At 35.0% G+C, this 20,825-nt stretch overlaps 2 protein-coding genes across 2 annotated transcripts in view; one reads left to right on the top strand and one right to left on the bottom strand.

Moving 5' to 3' along the window:
- The first annotated feature begins 310 nt into the window (after positions 1-310).
- Positions 311-3,103, top strand: LOC113494118. Its single transcript, XM_026872269.1, has 5 exons — positions 311-462; positions 545-658; positions 1,151-1,238; positions 1,647-1,733; positions 2,125-3,103. Exons 1-5 carry the CDS (start codon positions 455-457, stop codon positions 2,194-2,196), a joined length of 369 nt encoding a protein of 122 aa, XP_026728070.1. The 5' UTR covers positions 311-454; the 3' UTR covers positions 2,197-3,103.
- Positions 3,104-4,067: 964 nt separating this feature from the next.
- The window catches only part of LOC113494117 (uncharacterized peptidase C1-like protein F26E4.3), a 59,810-nt gene continuing 43,052 nt past the window's right edge, over positions 4,068-20,825 (bottom strand). Inside the window, exons 4-9 of the mRNA XM_026872268.1 lie at positions 16,881-17,053; positions 12,895-13,075; positions 9,011-9,145; positions 8,538-8,734; positions 6,643-6,782; positions 4,068-6,078 (exon numbers count right to left, since the gene is read on the bottom strand). Coding sequence (XP_026728069.1) covers positions 5,941-6,078; positions 6,643-6,782; positions 8,538-8,734; positions 9,011-9,145; positions 12,895-13,075; positions 16,881-17,053 — 964 coding nt within the window. The 3' untranslated portion in view covers positions 4,068-5,940. The remainder of the gene's footprint in view (positions 6,079-6,642; positions 6,783-8,537; positions 8,735-9,010; positions 9,146-12,894; positions 13,076-16,880; positions 17,054-20,825) is intronic.

Here is a 20,825-nt window from a genome sequence, read left to right as displayed (position 1 = left end):
TAAATTATTATTTTCAAATATCTCACACGTTTTGTATAAAAGTAAGCTCTCAAAACGCAACAATAAGCTGGCAGCACTACGAGATTAACGTCAATGTTATGAAATTCTCGACATGATAAGCGAACTAAAATTATCCCTAAAACAGAAACAAATTATCGATGTAGCTCTCATATTATTGGAATGCGTGTGAATTGTTAATGCTTTTTACACAATACGGCTCATTGATTTATTGGAGGTCGAAAACGTCGTTTTGAATTTCTGAATACAAAATCAATATAAAACGTCGTTCTCATGTTGTTCCCTTGTACAATCTGTGGTGTTTTGATTTGTTGTCAGGAAATGTCACTATGTATGTCAGTTCAGATGAAAGTTACCAAGTATTCAATTTGCTGTAATTAAATCTTAAAATCCAATAAGAAAATAGCTATATCACAAGAAACAGCTGTATAACACAATGGAGAGGTACAAATAATTATAATGATAAACAAAAACCAATCTAACCTCAAAATATGTTTACTATTTTCACTTTTTATAATATTTACAGTTCAAGTTCTTCAGCCACTGATGATGCGAAAACAGTGCAATTACTTGCTAAAGGTATAATGGAGATGTATGAGCCACCACTAACTACAATAAATACTCATCTAAAGGAATTAACGTGAGTATCTGAGGAAAAAACAATAAAGTAGGTCATTGAACTGCTGAAAAATGTTTTGTAATAAGAATCCAATAATATTCTTAATTTGCTTAGTGTTACTATAGATCAAAAATTAATTTAGTCTTTATACTAACATAATTCAAACCTGTTTTGCATTTTCAAAAAGACTGAGTCTTATGAATTAAATAATACTATATCTTATCTTTAAGTGTCCCTCTGAAGTTCAGAAAGCATAATAAAAAACGCAATATTTCATACATATAACAAGGAAATTAAATATCTGACAAAACCCCATATGCAAATTACTTGTTATCAAATGAAGAAACAGTTTACTCACGCATATTTAACAGTATTCAACCAATTCGGACCCAACCAGACTCTTTAACAATGATCTGATGACGTTACAAGTCCAACTGAGACGTAAACCGATGCATCATTTAATAATGAATCATTCTCCCTATAATTACTCTAATAAACATTTGTATATTACAGAGAAAAGCAAGAAGCAGTCCAAGGGATGTTAACATCGGAAAGACGGAGACTTGAAGACCTACAGAATGATGTCATGCTTGATGCTTTGGTAATTAGTAATTTTGTTATTATACATAGAAGTGTATATCATCCCCTAGCTAATGCCACTGATTAAGTAACTTCTATCAATATTAAATCCTTAAAAAAAAAAACTTGTGTTGTATGGAACTTATTCCCTATCACAAATGGGTATCACAAATGTAAATATAACTGTAATGTAACACACTTCTAAATTGATAAGTTAATAAAATAGATTGTGGTTCATCATCATCATCATCGCATCACAGTCCACTGCTGGACATAGGCCTCTCATATTGCAGACCACTGAGCTCAATCTTCAGCTCTCGTGAAATCCCTGCCTGCTGCCTTTCTAAAATCATCCCCCCACATGGCTCCTAGACCGAGATTATAGTATGCAAAAAAAGGTGAGTAAATGATAGAATTACTTTTGTTTCAGTTGGCGGACATAGCCACAAACAGAGAGAAGTTAGTTACCATATCAAATTCCATGATGTCACTACACAAGAGGGTTCAGAGTTTACAGGTGATTATGAAAAAAAGCTTCTATACTCATACAAATTTACATCAAACTTTGATTCGCGGGTATATTCACAAACAAACGAATCACATGCTTAAGGATACCCAGATTCAGAACAAGCATTTGTGGTTCACACAAATGTTTGTCCTACTTGGGGATCGGACCCTCGACACGACGCGCACGATGGGTGATTTAGGTGTGGTGACCTCAACCACTTGACTATCCTTGCAGTCAAATTATCAATACAATTTAATAATATAATACTAGTTTATAAATGTTCGACTGCTAGACACAGCCCTTTTCCCATATAGGGAATGTTTAAGCATCAATTATGCTAGCTCTCTGTGGGTTTGGCTGGCAGATTGTGTAAACTTAAAATCAAAATTTTATTTTTCAGACAAGAGCAGCGAATATAGAAAAGGTAGCTAAAACAAAAGCCACAAGCAGACCTGGATCATCAAGCAGTTAGTGTTGCCACTAATTTTCTTGGCACTGAGCTGGCAACACTGTCAATGACACTACAAAATGACGTCATCAAGGGTATTTGTACTTTATCAGGCAGTAATTTTTAAGTGTCTTTTTGTCTCTACATTCCTTTCAAGTGATGGATATAGAATAGCACTTGGGTCTTTGAAGTATGATTTATTCATAAATGTGTTGATATGTTAATATTCAACCATTGCCTGTACTCTCTAAAGCAGGAATATTGTTATTGTGCAAGCGAGAAGCCACTATACGTAATGTAACACCGTATCTCGCTTCCACACTGAGCTCTTACTAGAGTCGAGTTCCTTAAGCTTAGTACTGTCAAGGCATCATAACCAGACCCGTCTCTAGCTCATGTGGAGCCCGTGTGCAAATACCATAGCTCCCCTAGCAAGCGCACTTTCAAAATGAAATGGGTGCAAAGTACAAATGAAATTTGTACGGCCGCTTAAGGGTAAGGACTCCATGTTAATATGGATCATTTATCCTAAAACCACCAGATGAACTATCACAGCACATTAAGTCACATCTCCAGATGCTAAACAAAATCTATGAAAACTGGAGTACTTTTTACGTTGGTCGTAAAGCGCGGTGGGAAAGCAAACGTATTTCTTTTCCTGTAATCTATTTCTAAGCCCCCAACGCTGCAAGTCCGACTGGCACTTAACAATTTATTTGCCATTCATATAATTTTGATGCCTGATAGTCATAGCAATGAACTCGTTTGTACAACTTTCGGTATTGTTTACCGACTAATGTCGTCAAAGATATTATCCATTGTATTCACTATACTCATACAAATATGACTGTTTCTTATGAATTCTTGTATCCTTTAATTTTGTTATGTAGTCAGTAGTATTGTTGAATATTTAAAACTATGTTTTATCTTATCTTGTTTTTTTTTTATATATTTGTAATGAATTAATGCAAATTAGAAGTATAAAGTTCTCGTCAAGGGCAGCGTAGGACCCACATACGTTTATTTCTATCTAAGCTTTAATTCATAACAAAGTTAAAAATCTTTTATATACCTATATAAATAGCTACTTAGATCTTTGTAGTGACGTAAAAGCTAGAAAATTAACAGCAATTTAAAGTTGAGTTGCTGTATCGACTAATGAGAATGTGGTCTTTAAGTCATCTGTGTTCTTGTTATGAAAATTATCTTCATAATTTGGTCTCAACTTAATTAAAATTGAGAAAGCGAGAGAGCACACTAAACAACGGATAGCGCTGTCTTGCTTTCACACGTGCAACAATCAATCTTGATAAGGTAGTGGTAGTCCCCCAGGATTCGATAATGTCCCAAATATTTCGTAGTCAGTACAATATGTGCTTACATGTCTGTTTAATTCGCTATCTTATTATACCACCGATAAGGTTGATATTCTTATAACACCTTTCCAACATTCCAAGTATATAATTTTTACTATATCTCTGCCTGTTTGAGAGTCTTATCAATTATAAGAGTGTATATTCAATTCAAGTCATCTTTGCGCGCGGCGCTATGTGTGTGTAACCCTTGTATGTATACAGTGCCGTTGTGTACTAACACAGCATTCATTTGTGTGTCACTCTCACACACATTGAAGCTTCAATAATAAACAATCGCTGTCAATCGCACGCACGCATAGCAACGCGCGCATAGATGAGATTAACTATATGTTTTATAGTTACTTAATTATTATTAATCAGAGTGAAAGATAGGAAGAAAAAAAACACCTATTATATTTAATTTTAAACTTTATTCACTTAAATTACAGTAAATCGTAAGTACTATTTAATAATAAATATTATATTTTACTTAATTAATAATAACAATTTTAAATACTAGTTATAGTACGGCTAGAACCATTTGGCAACTATTTTGTTTTTGTAAATGGCAACTGTATGTAGCGTCATTAAAACCTGATAGAATTATTAGGTTTTAAAAGAAGGTAATGATTACGTATTTTCTACTATTGTTGTTGATATTATTTTACATGGCAACACTGCTGATATTAAGTCGCAATACTACGTAAAGCCCAGTGTAAGAATGAAACTGTTTAAAAAATGTCGTGTTTAATAGAAGATCTACGAGTTCATAAAAATCTGACAACAAATGCTTAAAATAATATGTATCCTTATTATTCACCTACGATTTGAAAAATGAAATAATTGTGCTTTTTTTCAAAAATGTTATGATTAAAGAGGTTTAATACCTATTTATGAAGTTCCTGTTGACATTCCAGATTTATTTTTAGAAATAAACTCTATTACAAAGCCCTTAAAGAGCAAAATCGATTGGTAATTGAATAATCATCCAGATTTTTGACTGAACGATTCTGCGCAAACAATTTTACACTTTAATTCTTCAGCAATAGAGTTTACTTTTAAACTTGAATCCTTCAAATATTTCATATTGAATAAAATGTTACCTATTTATTTGTTATCTAAATTATTATTAATACAATTATTGTCTATAAGCATAATCTGAGATGATAACTTAATCTAAAGTTTAAATGTGCCTAAGACTAGTTAGATTTCTTTAAGTAACTTATTTAAGTGTCCATATCTAAGCATGGCAGTAAAGATTCACAAAAAAAATGTATTTACTGTACAATAAATATGAATAAATGAAAATAAAAGCATTATTTTTTTGGAATTTTAGTTTTTTTTTCTATATTTTTAAAAGTTACTTTTATAACGTGGCAACACTGATTTGATACTTTGACAGAAGCTGTCATTTTATTTCTTTGTTTTTACAACAGCTATGTCATTAAGTGCGATTTTTTAATTGTTACTTTTATATTTGTGTATGTTTTATAATTTATATAAAAATATAATTTTAATCTCTTAATACCTAATCGGTCGGAGATCGTACTCTAAGTAATTTATTAAAATCATTCGATTTTGATTAACGAAGATATTTACACTGCCCATTCATTACAGGCACTTTGCGTACTAACCATACGTATATCAATAGGTTTATGTAAATACTGAACAGTTGTCATAATTGTGTATTTTTGAAGAAAGATATCGAAGAAACATCGAATACGATTCTTTTTTCTTTCATCTCTTAACGTCAAAAAAGTAAAAGTGACGACACTTATCGGTACTCTTTACTGACAAGTGACGTTTTTACGTTCCACATCCATATGTTTCACCATCTTTGATGCGATTTACTTAGCAATATTAACTCAAAAAAGTATTCAATATTTTTAAAAATCCACCTGACGGACTAATTACTTTTTCTATACTCTATACAGTGTGTACTTCAACATGATATGTAGGGTAAAGAGGAAGGCACGATGGCAAGACATCTACTGGGTCCATTTTTACTGAAGTTCTACTAAATGCTACGCTTATGAAACTCTACTTCCATTGTCAAAGCGAGATGGCACTCTACAATATGTACGTATCGCTCTTACAACAGAAATCCTTGAAGAAATCATAGCAAGCTACTGATATAAATTCCTTATTAATTTATTTAAGACAACATGAAAGACTACAGCTATATCCATCTGCAGTAACTATAATTTAGTTTACAAAAAGCCAATTATAAGTCTACACTTTTAGACACAACGTAGTTTATATAAATGTGAACACACACGTCTGCAATGATCTATTTATCTCATAAATATTTTCGTTAACCAAAATCCCTGGTACTGTTCAATAGTATGTACCCTCTGTTGGTTTTCACCAGTTTGGTGGTCACACAAAGAGGGAAGACCAGGTGGGTCCTGTGTTATTTGCGGAGGTAAGCTTCTGTGACGTCACTCAGGACGGTGACGACAAACCGCTCGATGTCAGACTCGTTCTCGCCGCGGGCGATGCGGAAGTAACCGTTTTCACCCCATTCGGTACCCCAGCTGTTGGCGACAATCTGTGGAGATGGAAATTAAACTATTAGTAATGGGATTTTGGTAGATGGTCTGTTAAGGTATTAGTATATGTTTCCCTTTTATCCACAAGTAATAAAGACTTATAAGATAATCTGGTCAAATAATTAATTAATTAAATAATGTTTGAAGATAAATAAATTTATAATCGGGATGTACGTGGCCAGAAATCCTAAAAGATAAGAGAGTCGCGGCTGTTATTCATACATCCTTGGTAATCGTTAAAGGTAGTCAAATTTAGAAAGTCTGTCAACCAGTGTAACTAAAAACACTGGTACTTAGATGAATCTTAGACTGGAAGCCGACCCCAACATAGTTGTGAAAAGGTTAGGATGATGATGAATTCTATGAAGGATTGCAACGCATTGCCATACACCGACACAAAAACGCGGATGACGTAGCACGGCGGTTCAGGTTTGGTCAGTAAAAGTCTGACACTACCCATTTCCTCCCCCGAGGGAGTGAGTGTCCATGAGGATACCCCGCCTTAACAAAACAAAAACAAGGATGATGATGAATGCGGGAGTCGTTTGAAGAAATATCCTTACCCAATATTTCTGTCCATTCTCTTCTCCCCATCCAACGATCCTGACGCTGTGGAGTCCCTTCAGCTCGTTGTTCCCGAACCTCGTGCGGCGGTAGATACCATCGCGGTAGTGGAAGAAATCTTGGTACACTGTCATGACGGCTGAAAGAAGAAAAAGTTTCTTTGAATATACATTTCAGAGACTTCCCAAAAATCTGTTACCCCTTACAGCTTCTTCACATTTTAAAAAGGTACATATTTAACAAATTGCGCATCTATGTATAAGTTTTTCTCATTGGTGCATAAATTGGTTTCCAAATCTCAATGCTAAATTGTGGGTTCCGGCTGTTATCATACATCTTTGACAGTAGCTACGGGTAGTCAGAAGCTAGAAAGACCGACAACCAGTCTAACTAAGAGATGTTGGACTGCCCTATGTACCTACCAACCTACTCACACAATTATATTTTTTCTATTTACTTTGTCTTGTTTATACACTACCAATGCGTAATAGAATCGCAATAAAGAATGTTAAATATTTACCGCATTCGTGACATACTGGTCATGTTTATCAGTATGAATTGCAGGTTTAGGATAAGTCCTGAACACTGTAAGCTATTAAGAATGTCTTGTAAATATAATATACTGAGATAAGGATAAGTAGGCAACTCATTTTAAAAAGACATGCCACGTCATGTTAGTTCTTTAAATAAGTCTGAATGAGAGAGCCTGTGCAATATCATATCGCTTTAGCGTAGTCACACCTCCAAATATATGAAAACTCTAAATCTATGGAAAGGCCATGATTTTTCAACAAAATAGTGAGACTTTTTTTCTGAAATTAGCTCAAAGTTTATGCAAATGCGCAAAGATTGCGTTGGCAACGTTCACTAAGGACATCTTTGTGGAGATCAGGCCTCAACTTAGTGTATTGCTATCAATTTTATTTGAGCAAACAGCAAAAGAGGCGAATGATGTGACCCTGGCTTGTCAAATTAATGCACTCCAGCAATTCGTCGTATAATACACATCAATAATATCATCTATAACTTGGCAACACAAACCTTGAGCCTATTTTTTTACTCTTAAAACACAACGACCTCATTCATACAGATAAAAAATAATGATTAATCATGAGCACTTAAAAATTATCATTAGGACCCACTGTGCTTTGATTTTCTTATCTTAACAAACAAGGATCTATTATTTGCTAAAGTAGAGGTTGATAACAACATTAACAACACAAGGTCGTAAAGATAAAAATAGTTTATAATCTGTTACGATTGAAATCAGTGTCATGACTATTTTTCATTATAATCAGCTTTTGTAGTTAATTCCGGGTCTATTTTCTTCTAAAAGTGTATATGAGTGTGTTTTTGTTTTAAGGCAAAATTTCTAAATCACACCGTATTCGCGCTTTTTTTTATAAATTATGTTTAATGTCCAAAATAATATTGTTTAATAATTAATTTTACTAAGTTAATTATTAACTATTATTATTATAATTAACTTGAAATTTCTAAACCAAATAAGTAATGGCTAAACCAAAGTTTAACGTTTTTATGCACCCTGTATTTTTTTCATATAGCTCTTTAAGGGATCCTCTAAAAAGGGTTAAAAAACCAACATTTTTAACAATGAAAATATACAAACAACATTAAAAGAAAATCTTGATGATTTTTTTATGACCAAATGATAGCTATTTCTCGTAAAGTAAAAAAAGATTAAACAAAATCGGTCCATCCATTCCGAAGTTGTAAGATAAAAAACATAAAAAACTCCCCCTTTTTTAAATCGATAGAAACAATTGGTTACCAATAAATACTCTGTTTTTTTTAAACGTATTTTATTTTCAATGCCTTCCATAAATTCTAGCCATCCTAAACTTCCTCATTAAAAGCCAAATAAAATACCAACCTTGCACAGGCCCTGACTGCATAATATCGTACATGATATCGTGTTCCTTGATGAGCCTGCCGGGGGGTCCGACCTTGTACCTCGACGTCCTCTGTGGCACGATAGGTCTACATCCATCAGTCACCAGACTACCGCGCTTATTGAATGGGCAACGAGTGATCTTGGCTTCGTAAGGGAAGCATTCTTCGTCAACCAGCCTGGGGATTGAAAAATAAATGTTAGATTTTCATGTGTTTTTTTAATACTTTGCAAAAGATATTTTTTTAGAATCCTCTTCAATCTATTGTTTTGCCTAAAAGAGGATTTTGACACTTTGATTTTAATGCTTGCAATTTACCAAACGCAAAAAGAAATGAATTTAGGGATTTCGTTGGAGTTAATACCAAAACGCGTATCTAATAGATCTTTAAGTTTTAATGATAGTCTTCAATATAAATATATTTCAGGCTAAAAAAAGGTTTTGTTTTACTTACCCGTGGTTTTTAGCGAAGATCCAGGCAGTATCGATGTTACCCCCGCGACATCCTTGCTGGTACCTCACGTTACAAGACAACAGGGTTTGGGGACTGAGAATCACTTTCTCAGCTCCATTCGACTGAATTGCAAATCTGAGGACAAATATCTTGGTTTAAAACTTGCTTTTTTTCGAATCACACGGAAAGCGTTTTATTCTTATAACGCTAGGAGATCATTTTCAATTCAAGTCTTTTTTTGCCATACACATGTTCATGATATAGTTTTCATTCGTGTGTTACTGTCACTCGAATTAAAACTCCCATATCAAACAATCTCAAAAATTAAATGCGCTAATAGCCGGCATTGCCGGCAAGTTTGGCACTAAGCCAAACCCACCGTGCGACGTGTGGCAGGTTTGATCCCGCCTAGGACTAGCGCAAGCATTTGATCCCCGAACTTTCGTAACAGTCTTAGTGTGTGCCAAAAAGATTAGATTCCCTAAATAGGGGAAAATTTACTATAGAAAAATTAACACAGTCACTCATAGCGCTCGACACTCATATGAGTAGACCTAATTGCTTACAAATTAAATGGTCACAGTACACCTACAGATTTGATAAGCATTATTTTGTCCTTTGCGGGGATCAAAATCCTGTGGTGAATGGTTGGGAAGCAAAAGATTCGGCTATCCGCGCATCCGACTTCCCAAGTATTCCAAGAGGCAACAAAAAAGAATCTTTGATACACGACGTCGCTTATTTATCAGGCAGTTCTAAACTCCAGACGCTTGCAAAGAATGTGGTAACAAGATATGACAATAAAAGGAACGAAATAACGCATAATATGCATTTTATCTCACGGTCTTAGACGCTGGTTCTAAAAGTATTAGGACGATATACGAAAATGATTACCTTTAAAGTGTAGGATTGGGGTTCTAATCTTGTTTTCTATACCTGCTCCATACATAAATGTTATTAACAAAATTCGTGAAAACCCGAGAACAGTGCAGCTAATTGATAATGTCTAGTTAGTTCAGTAGTTTTAGTGTATTAGAGTACTGTGTATTAATCCAGTTTACAAACGATCTGTGTACCAATTTTCGTCTAAATCCGATCAGTGGTTTTTGCGTGAAAGAGTAACAAACATTCATTCATCCATCCATGCATAAAAACTTCCATGTTTATAATATTAGTAGGATAGCCTTCCTCAATAATGTCTATGTAGGGAACACTGAAATCGTTCAAATCGGATCCCCGCATACTAAAGATTAACGCATGGTCTACCTAACATTGAAATAATTGTTCAAATCGGATCTTGATTCTTGAATTTTTTTTTTTGTTATTTCTATATATTTACAAGTTAAAAAACAAAAAATAATTAAATTTATTAAATCAAAGCATCAAAAAATTCATCGGCATCGCTGCCGGCTGGGAGTGTGCCCAAAAGGCTTCTTGAAATTAGCGCTTCCGAAACAAACTCTTCAGCTTTATAATCATAGAATAGATTCCCAAGACGTTTTAAAACTTTGAGAAACAATCTCTAGACAGCCACTCGACCACATTCTATAAAGATTCGCTACACAAGCGGGTTGTCATCATCGCACATTAAATTATCATGTAGTTAAGCTTTGGTTTGCAAATTAACTTTATAGAACTCTTATTACTCGTTTTATACATAACTAGCTGTTGCCCGCGACTTTGCCCGTTAGAAGATATTAGTTAGGAATTTTTGAAGTAAGCCTTCGAAGATGAATATTTTTCCCCGTTTTTGCCACATTTTCCATTGTATCTTCGCTCCTATTAGTTGCAGCGTGATGTTATATAGCCTAAAACCTTTCTCGATGAATGGTCTATTGACCACAAAAAGAATTTTTCTATTTGAACCAGCAGTTCCTGAGATTAGCGCGGTCAAGCAAACAAACTCTTCAGCTTTATAATATTAGTATAGATGACAGAGATAAGTTGATTACAAAGATTGTGTTTAGAACATTTTTGCTCTTACTAAGTTTGATGGAAATTAATCTTTAAGTAACTAAGGTTTCTGGTTTCTTCAAGGACAGCTGGTATTATGACTATTTATGAAGTGCATTAGAAACGGTTTGTTCATTGTAACTTGACTTGAAATAAGTGGAGGCATTTTTTAAAGTTCCGTGCCAGTTTAAACGATACCCTATTTCTATGGTTCCGCTGTCTGTCTATCTGTCTGTGTTTATTATAAACCGCGATAGGTAAACAGTTAAAACATTCACAGATTTTAACAGACGACGTATTTCTGTCCGCATAATTTATTATTTAACAACAAAAATCAAAATTGAGGTTAAGCAACCTATGGATCGATCATAAATTTGATATATTATGATCCTTTTTTGGACCTACTCCTATTCCTCAGCATATTTGTACCGATACCTTCCGTGCTGCAAATCCAACTTGCTCTTTTTAATTTTGATTCCAAATGCTTCCATTTCAGATACAACCCTCCAGATTGCTTTATCCAGAATCAGCCAGTTGTTATCGAAGATACCTATCTCACGTCTCCACTGACTGATTTTGTCTCTTTTTTACCTACCTACCTGTGCCAAATTTTAGCAGGGAGTTCAAATACCGGTTTTCGTTGTAACCTGGTGTCTTTTGTTTTTCGCGGGAACGCAAACCAAGTATCCTTTGTCCGACGGCTATTCCTCTATAGGTACTTCGTCATGTCGTTGGAAACTATTATCTATACTATTATCCAACGACATGGAGACGTTCTATCACACAGTATTTCATTAGTCGCTTGGAAAATGAAATCTGAAGACTATTGTGTCAAAAATCAAAAGTCGGTTATTCAAATTATCGATTCACTGCGGTTATAGCTTAGCCACGAGCTCTTTTTTTAATAAACCAGCACATTTCTCAAATTGCACAACACGAATAGAGTTAGAAAACAAAAGAATAAAAAACAACGAACTCTTTAGTCGCGTTGCGTCTACCTGGCAGGCCTCGAGATGAGGGCTCTTTACTTATTTTTAGCTTCAGCTCACGTTTGCATAAAGAAATAAGTTTCAAGTATCATTCTTGTACTGCAACTTACCACGCCCTCTCAAACTAAGACTATAGCGGTTGTGGAAGCGAGACGGCAGGTTACATAGTGTATCGTTGTCTCGCTTCAACAATCGCGGCCATCTTACTTCAAGATTTCGTGGTAAACTTGGTCATGTCAACATTCCTGTGGGTCGTTTTAGTTTTAATTGGCTGTCAATCTTGGAATTGTAATTTGATTAGTTTTTGTTTTTGTGTTAAGTTAGGTTTAGGGTTTTGTTATTGTTAATTGTATGGGAGGTTATCAATGGTTATCGTATTACGTTTCTTGGGAACTTAAAGCGTTAATTTTTTTTGCTTTAAGAATTTCTGGAATTGGTATACCGATCTACTCGAAAATGTTAAAAAACCACCGTGGAAAAAGGAAGAAGATATTTAATTTGACAATCGCAAAGATCATTCCTTGGCCTTAACTTATAGCCCCCAATATCATAAATTTCATTTTAAGTAAGTGCTTTTAATCTTCATAACTTTTTAATGATGTGAAAAAATACATATTTTAAGAAACCTGTCTAACGGACTACTTAGATTATTTTTAGTCAAATACCGTATCGGTTTCCACAGGTATAAGCATTTTGATATTATAACAAGTTTAGGATTTCTTTTCTAAAAAAAAAAGCTCCCCACTAAGCAATTTAATCCTTGTATCGCGGGGTTTTTCACAAACATACAACTCACATGCACAATGACACCCAGACTCAGAACAAGCATTCTTGGATCACACAAATGCTTGTCCTACGCGGGGATCGAGCCCGCGACACGACGCGCTCTGTGTTTTGGATTGGTGACCTCAACCACTCGGCTATCCGTCTTTTAAAACTTACCTATCGGATACGATAGTCGCAAGTGACACGGCCCAGTCGGAGCCACACCAGCCCTGGTCCACGATAGGTGAGATGTAGTCCTTCCAGTGGGTCCTGGCGTCAAACTGAGGAGGGTATGCGATCTCCTTGTCCAAGTTGATAGGCCCAAGACGAGCGGTCTCGCGGCTAAGTGGGAGCGTTCCTGTAATTAAAGATTGCTATTTAGAAAATTGAACGGTTGTGTGTAATTCGTTTAATTTAATTTAATTATTTTTAATTATAAAGGGGTGAAGGGTAGGCGATACGACGTTCAATAGGGATGATGTCATATTTTTTGCAGTGTCATTCTTGTAGTTTTTTGTATAATAATGGATACGTATTTTTAATTTGTCCCGTAAACATAAATTGACCAAATTACAGTGAATGAAACTTACGCGTGACGTCACGATTGAGTATAAATTTTACCATAATATATCGTTATGTCACAAACCTCCTCTCCTAAACTTTAAAGCAGTTAATCTTTGTCAATTCTAGTTTGTCAAGTCTAAAAATACGTGTCTAATTCTTTTCAATTATCTAACTGAGAGACTGATTTTTTATTTTTATACCCAGTCATCATCCCTATTAGTGCTACTTTGAAGCCTAGTTTGAATAAATGAATTTCGATTTTGATTTTTTGAAAGGAATACGTGTACAAGACATGCTAGAGGGAGTTGGGATGGCTGGATTGACAGATTCCCATACCAGTCGTATTTATACATCGTAGCTACTTCAGGCTATGTCTATTCTTTTATATAACAGGGGTGGATGGCGCCTGATAGATGCCCCATCACATTGAAGAGTTTGTTCTCAACAAGGCCTCTGCATGTTGGACCTGTCCTTGCGCACGCATTAAAAAATGACCGGTTCTCTTCTCATGCGATTATCCCGTGAAAATAAAGAGATACAAATGACAATATATTTGTCCGCTTTCTAAGAATACAGTAAAATTCCGTCCACAAAACAAACAATTGAATTCGTATACAGTCCTTTTGCGCAAGTGTACCAAATTGCAAATATATGCAACCTGCATACAATACATTACTAATACACTTAAATAAATCACTGTATGTATGTTTGTATGCTGTATCCGAAGTTAAATAAATCAATGGGCCGTCGTATTAAATAAATTTGCTTCGGTAATGAGACATTTACGTGACAGAATGTTAACAATTCTCTTTTTAAATTTGATATTTTTTGTCTTGATCTGAGTATGCAGATTTATAGAGTCCCGAAAATAAGGTAGCTTAAAATGAATAAGTGTAATTATGTTTATTCTTACTTATGTAGTTTAAAAACATTAAGCAGTTGACAGCTGTTATTCTTGACACTTGACAAAACCTAAGTCCACTAATAGATGTAAAATTTTTCAAATCAAACAGCGAAATTATTTTTATCATTACTTAATAAAAAAAATATATAATCAAAAGAGTAGCAAATTCAATCCTTGTATCGCATTTTCTGAAACATTCAAGTCACTTACACAAAGACCCATACATGAATAGCACACATCATTGTTCTGCGAGGGGATCGAACCAACGACACGTCTCGCGCACAGCTGCAGTGACCTCAACCACTCGGCTATCCGTGCAATTTCACCGTGATCTTGCCAGCTAGACTCGCACTTTCGCCTTTGTTAATCTGTCTAGATCGGTCTACTTTCCCAGACTGAATGGGCCTTTAATCTTAATGCTTTTGTTTGCACTGTCGAGCGACTGAATTCGATTGTATTTGGATTAGCGGAGTTAAACGCAAACCGTTGTTATGTTTTAAATGGAGAGCAATTCGCAAAAAAGCATACAGTTTCGGAGATATGGTGTTGTTGATTTTTATTGGAATTTTACTGGTTTGTTTTGTTATAGGTACTTAATGGATAAAAACAGAATCCTACTGCTCTGGTCGGTCCGTTAGTGTGTCAACATGAATCGTGAATCGTGATCGCAAGATAATTGTTTTTTTTTGTAATGTAATGTAATAACAACAAATACTAAAAATAAAGGACGAGGTTAAGCAACGGTTGTTACGGTTATGATATTATTGGGTGACAAATACATTTGTGCGTAAAGTGTTTGTACGTAACCTTCAGTGTGACGAATCTGACTCGCACTTGACCGGTTTTAATAAGGGTTTGAATGGTACGTTCTTTTATTACGCTTTTTCGTTAAAAAAACGCTTAATTCGTTTTAAAATCCAAGATAATGAACCCATCTGGAAATAATTAGAAAATAAAATATCAAATGTGATCTACGAAAAAACAATACTCAAAATATAGTCACTTCTAGATCTTGCACTTTAACGTCAATAGGAGTTTTCGTTAAAACAAAAATTCTCAACCATTGTATACTCTTACAAAAACATTTAATACGCTATCATGATAAATACAAAAATAAATGGACAATTTATGATGCGATTAAGTAGTATCAGCCTAAAGAACAGCCTGATTCACGATCTAATAAATCTTCAGGACAGGGATCCTTAATCAGTTTTTATGAGGGGCCGTTTAATACTTTTTGTTTTGTCATAAACTTCCAAATGCACCCACATCAATATGCTAATTGGTAATGTCGGCCAAGTGTTGAGGATACCTGCTTTTTTTCTTTTTCTGGCAGAGGTTTTAATATGCAAAAATATTTCTTTGGCAAAAATTTTGGGTAGTAAAAGTTTAGTATAATGAGTATATGGTTATTTTTTGTCCAGTATTGTGGTTGTGGACATGTTATATTTAAATAGTGACTTAAAATTTTAAGTCTTTAATGTCTGAATATTAAAACAGTATGGCAGTATTGGAAGCAAAATCCTGTTCTTCAATTGACATTAAACAATTTCAGAATCTTTGGAAAAACGTCTTTAAGTTTATGTAGGTACACTTAAAATAAATACTTAAAACAAAAACAATAATTATAATAAGGCATCACCAAAAAGGTTTCAAGTGAAAACCGAACGCATTCTTTTATCAAATTCTTAAGAAAAAAAAAACTGTTGCAAACCTCTGTATTATAAATGATTAAACCAAATGTAAATTCACTGCCCACAGCATTTAAGTGTGATTTATTATGTCAGAGTAATTTAGACCTAATGTCCGTTACATAAGAGTATCATACGGAAGTTGGTGACGAATGATATTCTCCATTTAGATTGTCAGTTATTTTAATGAATCTGTATTGGATGCTGTCTCGTTTAATTGAGACGTAAATAATACTATTTATAAATTTTGTTGTTGCGAGTTTTTTTACATCAATGGTATAAATAGCTTATAAGGAGGAGCTTGTGGCTAAGCTACTTCATCTTTTTATTTATTATCTCTACTAATATTATAAACGCGAAAGTAACACTGTCTGTCTGTCTGTCTGTTACGCTTTCACGTCAAAACCACTGAACTTATTTTAATGACATTTGGTACAGAGATAGAGATGACCTTGAGAAAGAACATAGGATAGTTTATATCCCGGAGTTTTGAAGAGTTCTCTTGGAGACGCGGGCGAAGAGCTAGTTATTTAATATTTTAAACATTGTTTAATACCAATTAAACAAAAAACATACATTTTATAAACCTACCAAACTGTTATGACAGTTTGAAGGCGGGTTACGTGGCGTTACAACTGCACTAGTTGATCGATCACAGGTTAAGCTACGCTTGAAACGGACGGTCGCAGGAAGGGTGACCATCTATGTCATAATGGGTTACAGCTTGAGTCCTTAGGGAGGAGTAAAGAGTAGAGGAATCAGGATGCTGTCCATGGTCCAGTATTAATTGATTTTGTCTATAAAGATAGTCGAGTGCCAGAGGTTACCAAGTCAGACCTAGCTCTAGATATCTTGGGCTTGCTTCACGGGGCCGGACAAGTATTTCATCTGTTTGTTTGATCAAATTCGTGTTGTGAATCTCGGTGCGTTTTACATATAATTTGAATATAAAATCCACCGCAACAGGTAAATGCCTTAATATAGAAGGTTTTAAACTTTCTTACCTAATTTATAAATGAGGCCGTCTTTGAGCTTTTTGCCGTGGAACTGTGAGTAGTTAGCAGCTCGCCATCCGAATCGCGACTGCCTCATCCCGTGCAGGACATCTTCGCTCATGATGCACGGGTCCTGGTCGCACTGCCAGTAGTTGTCACCGTTGGGTGGTTGAACGCATTCACTGTGGACAAGAGTCAGGTTGAAAATTGTATTTAAAACTTTGGGGTAACTGTTTTACCGACGGAGTTTCGAGCTCTGTCAGTAAAACAGGAACAAATATTTGTCGTAATTTGCCAGTGTTTTTCATATCGGTAGACAGAGAGTAGAGCAAAATAAATGGAAAAATATGATCTTGAAGTCTCGTTACTATTTTAAGTTATTCACATAAAATAGAATCTAGTTTATTTAATTTAAAATTGTAATACCCGGTTTTTCTATAGCTCATAAATACAAAGAGTTAGTTAGTATTTGTCTGTCATCATCATCAGCTTAGCCTTTTCCCAACTATGTAGGTGTCGGTTTCCAGTCTAACCGGTTACAGCTAGGTACCTAGTATTTTACAAGGAGCGACTGCCAATCTGACCTCCTCAACCCTGTTACCAGGGCAACACGATACCCCTTAGTTAGACTGGTGGTCAGATTTTCAAGCTTCTGACTACCTGTAACAAATACAGCCGGGCCACACAATATCGTGACTTCTGAATCACAGAAGACCTCGTTGAGACCTAAACACCACCCATCTACGAACCACCGGTATCAATCGCTGCTTAACCTCTGTTCAATTTGTGCAGTAGCTTAGCCACGAGCTCCTCATCAATTTGCTCTGGCCACGTATAGACAGACGTAAAATATAAACAGCAAGTACATAAGTACTTTAACATATTACAATGTATGATCATGAATGGCCCATGTGCGGTACAATTTAGATTCATCTGACAATAAAAGCTATATTTATCCGTCATTCAATACTGGTGACATCATTAGGTAAGTCTCGGCCTAGTAACAAATGAAGATCAGTAAAACCGAATGTAGTAAAGACTTTTTTTTAAACGGCAGCACTGGGTCCCAATTATGCTATTTTTAATTGGCGATGAATGAAAGCACACAATAATTTGATGATTAGTACGGGGGTACTCACTATCAATACAATTAATTTCCAATTATTGTGTTGTCAAAATCCTGAGGATAGGAATAGTGTCAAATTTAATCCAATTGCCATTAATTCATCGGCAATTTTAAATAGCGGGATTATGGTCCAGAATTAATGCATGTGTCGTTCTTTTTACTTACATTCAAGTCAGATTAGGAAATGCTTTCGTGAATCAGATAAATGTTTGTGTTACGAAGGGATTCTTCAACGCATAATTTAATTCAAAGTTACCGTGATTAGAAGACTAGTCTGTTTTTAGGCTCAAAGAATTAACAAGTGAAAGTTGTAGAATTCCTACTAATATTATAAAGGAGAAAATTTGTATGTATGGATGTTTATTCCTCTTTTACGCTAAACTACTGAACGGATTCAGATGAAACTTGGTACACAGATAGTTTATAACCTGGATTAACATATAGGAAGAAGTAGGTAAGTTAACCCGACTTTATGATCCCGTGGGATCATTTTCGATCTGCAACGGACAACAGCTAGTATATTATTACTTTAAGTATTACTAACATCACATAAATAATTTCAAATTACTCATAAACCTTCTGTCTTCATTAACAAGTGCTAGTCTAGGGACGTGACATATCGAGGTCGATACTCGATAATGACATTGTTTATCGATCGTAGGCGTCTGTTTATCGATACCTCAGCATCATACTTCTATATGGTGATAATTAAACGAATGATGAATTATGTTCAATGATACTTGCGTGTTTTCTTATTGTTCTGTTTTATTGATGTAACGCACTTCGGTTTTATGTGATTTTAATCGAGATATTATACAGCCTACGGATTTCTGAATATGGTGTTCGATTATAAGAGTGATTTAGATTTAGATCATTACTCATAGGTGTGATGTAACTGGCGCCTCACAGTAAACTCGAGAAATGGTTATTACACATGATTTTCAAGCTTCCGTACTCAAAGGGAGAAAGGGAAAGGGAGAGGGGGCATGGTGTCTCTCTGTTTGCCCGTCTATGACCAAGCTGTTTCCCGGGAGCTAGTGAACTAGTCAGACAAAAACTAGGAGAAATTTAAATCGAGACAAGACTGCCGTGCTTTTTTTTTGACCCAGTTGAAATCCCCATGGACTTCTTTCGCTCTGGGGAAGGCATGGCGTGCCGGACTCCTTCCGACTAAAACACCGGAATTGCAGCCCGATTTTGGGCAGAAGCATTATGGCCACAGGCCATGCATGATGAGTCACAATAATATTGTAAATGCAGACTTTTTCTTTTATTAACTCAAAACCTACTTTAAAAAAACGGCGAAACTACGAGCAACAGCTGTTAGTCAATAGTTTTAAGATTAAAGATAGGTTTAGCCGTCTCAAAGGCAGTATACCATTAAAATATTAGAATCCTTGAATCTGACGCCTTGTTGCTAAGGCAAAAGTCATTGACATGTTTCTTAATAATTTACGACGTATTTTACTGTCAATGTAATGGATTTTATTGCTATAATAATGTATTGTTTTCTAAGTACATGTTTAGCTTGACTCGAAAATGGCATATGCTATGTGTGAAATGATTGATTTAATATATTATGAACTGTCATTCCCATCTGTGAAGAATATTGGAGTCGGTGGAGATTCATTGGCACTTGACTATTTATTACTATTTATTATTATGTTAAGACTAAGTTCTTCTTAATAATATTGTAAAATCACTTGACCATTTTTTTCTTGAGCTTTTTTCGTCATTTTATTTTGACGCGTGGCGTTTCACAAACATTAAATTCATATTCATGCATCCAGGGCCCCGATTCGGATATATTACAATGGCGGTTGAATTAATGGCAATTGCATTAAATTTGAAATTATTCCTATTCTCTTAAGCATTTTGGAAATACAATGATTGGAAGTTAATTGTAGGTATTGACCTTTATTTATTTTACCTGGACGGTATACTACGTACCGTCCCGTATTCAATTTACAATTATTGTGCAGAAAAATGCTTAAGAGAATACGAAAATTGTCACTTTAAGCCAAATTTCATTCATTCATCGGCCGTTGTAAATAGCAGAATTGGGGCCCAGACTCAGGACGAGCATTCAAGGGTCACAAAAACGATAATCCTTCGCGAATTTCATTTCAATCGGTTCAGCGGTTCAAGTGTGAAAGCGACACAAACAGAGATACTTTTGCGTTTATAATAATACTAGCAGTTGCCCGCGACGTCGTCCGCGTGGTTGTAAGATATAAGTTATGACACCTTGGGTTACAATATCGCAATTTTCTTACGGAACCCTAATATTTTTGAAATAAATTATAGCCTATGTTCAGCGGGGATAATGTTGCTTCTCAACCGTGTAAGATTTTTTCAAATCGGACCTGTAGTTTCGAAGCCTATTCGTGTCAAACAAACAAACAAATATTTCCTCTTTATTATATTAGTATAGATTTAGTATGGATTATTCTCCTTAAGAATTCTAATACAATAAAATTGTTATATTTTCATGTAGCAACATTCCCAGTGTATTATTGATGCACATACTAATTGATGTTGTTAAGGTCTTTTAGCAGTTTGACATCATCTCAGCGGTGACATTTGATCCGCAAAGAATCCTTGAGCCCAGTTAGTGAAACTGAAAACTGATCGGAGTTCTCAGAACTACTAATGGCTTTATCAAGAGGTTTACGAAAATCAACTTTAATGTTATGTGGTTAGAGTCTTATTTCAAAAAATAGAAAGTACTTAAGAAAATTATGTCAGTTTCGTTGTGAAAGAAAGAGGAATACAAGGGGTATAGTGGTGTCTCTCTTGCACGATTACAAGAGTCTTAAGGGTTGGTC

Source organism: Trichoplusia ni, chromosome 5 (genome assembly GCF_003590095.1).
Source record: "Trichoplusia ni isolate ovarian cell line Hi5 chromosome 5, tn1, whole genome shotgun sequence".
Lineage (NCBI taxonomy): Eukaryota > Metazoa > Arthropoda > Insecta > Lepidoptera > Noctuidae > Trichoplusia > Trichoplusia ni.
The sequence above is the reverse complement of the archived record's forward strand: the minus strand, read 5'-3'. Positions and strand labels throughout refer to the sequence as shown.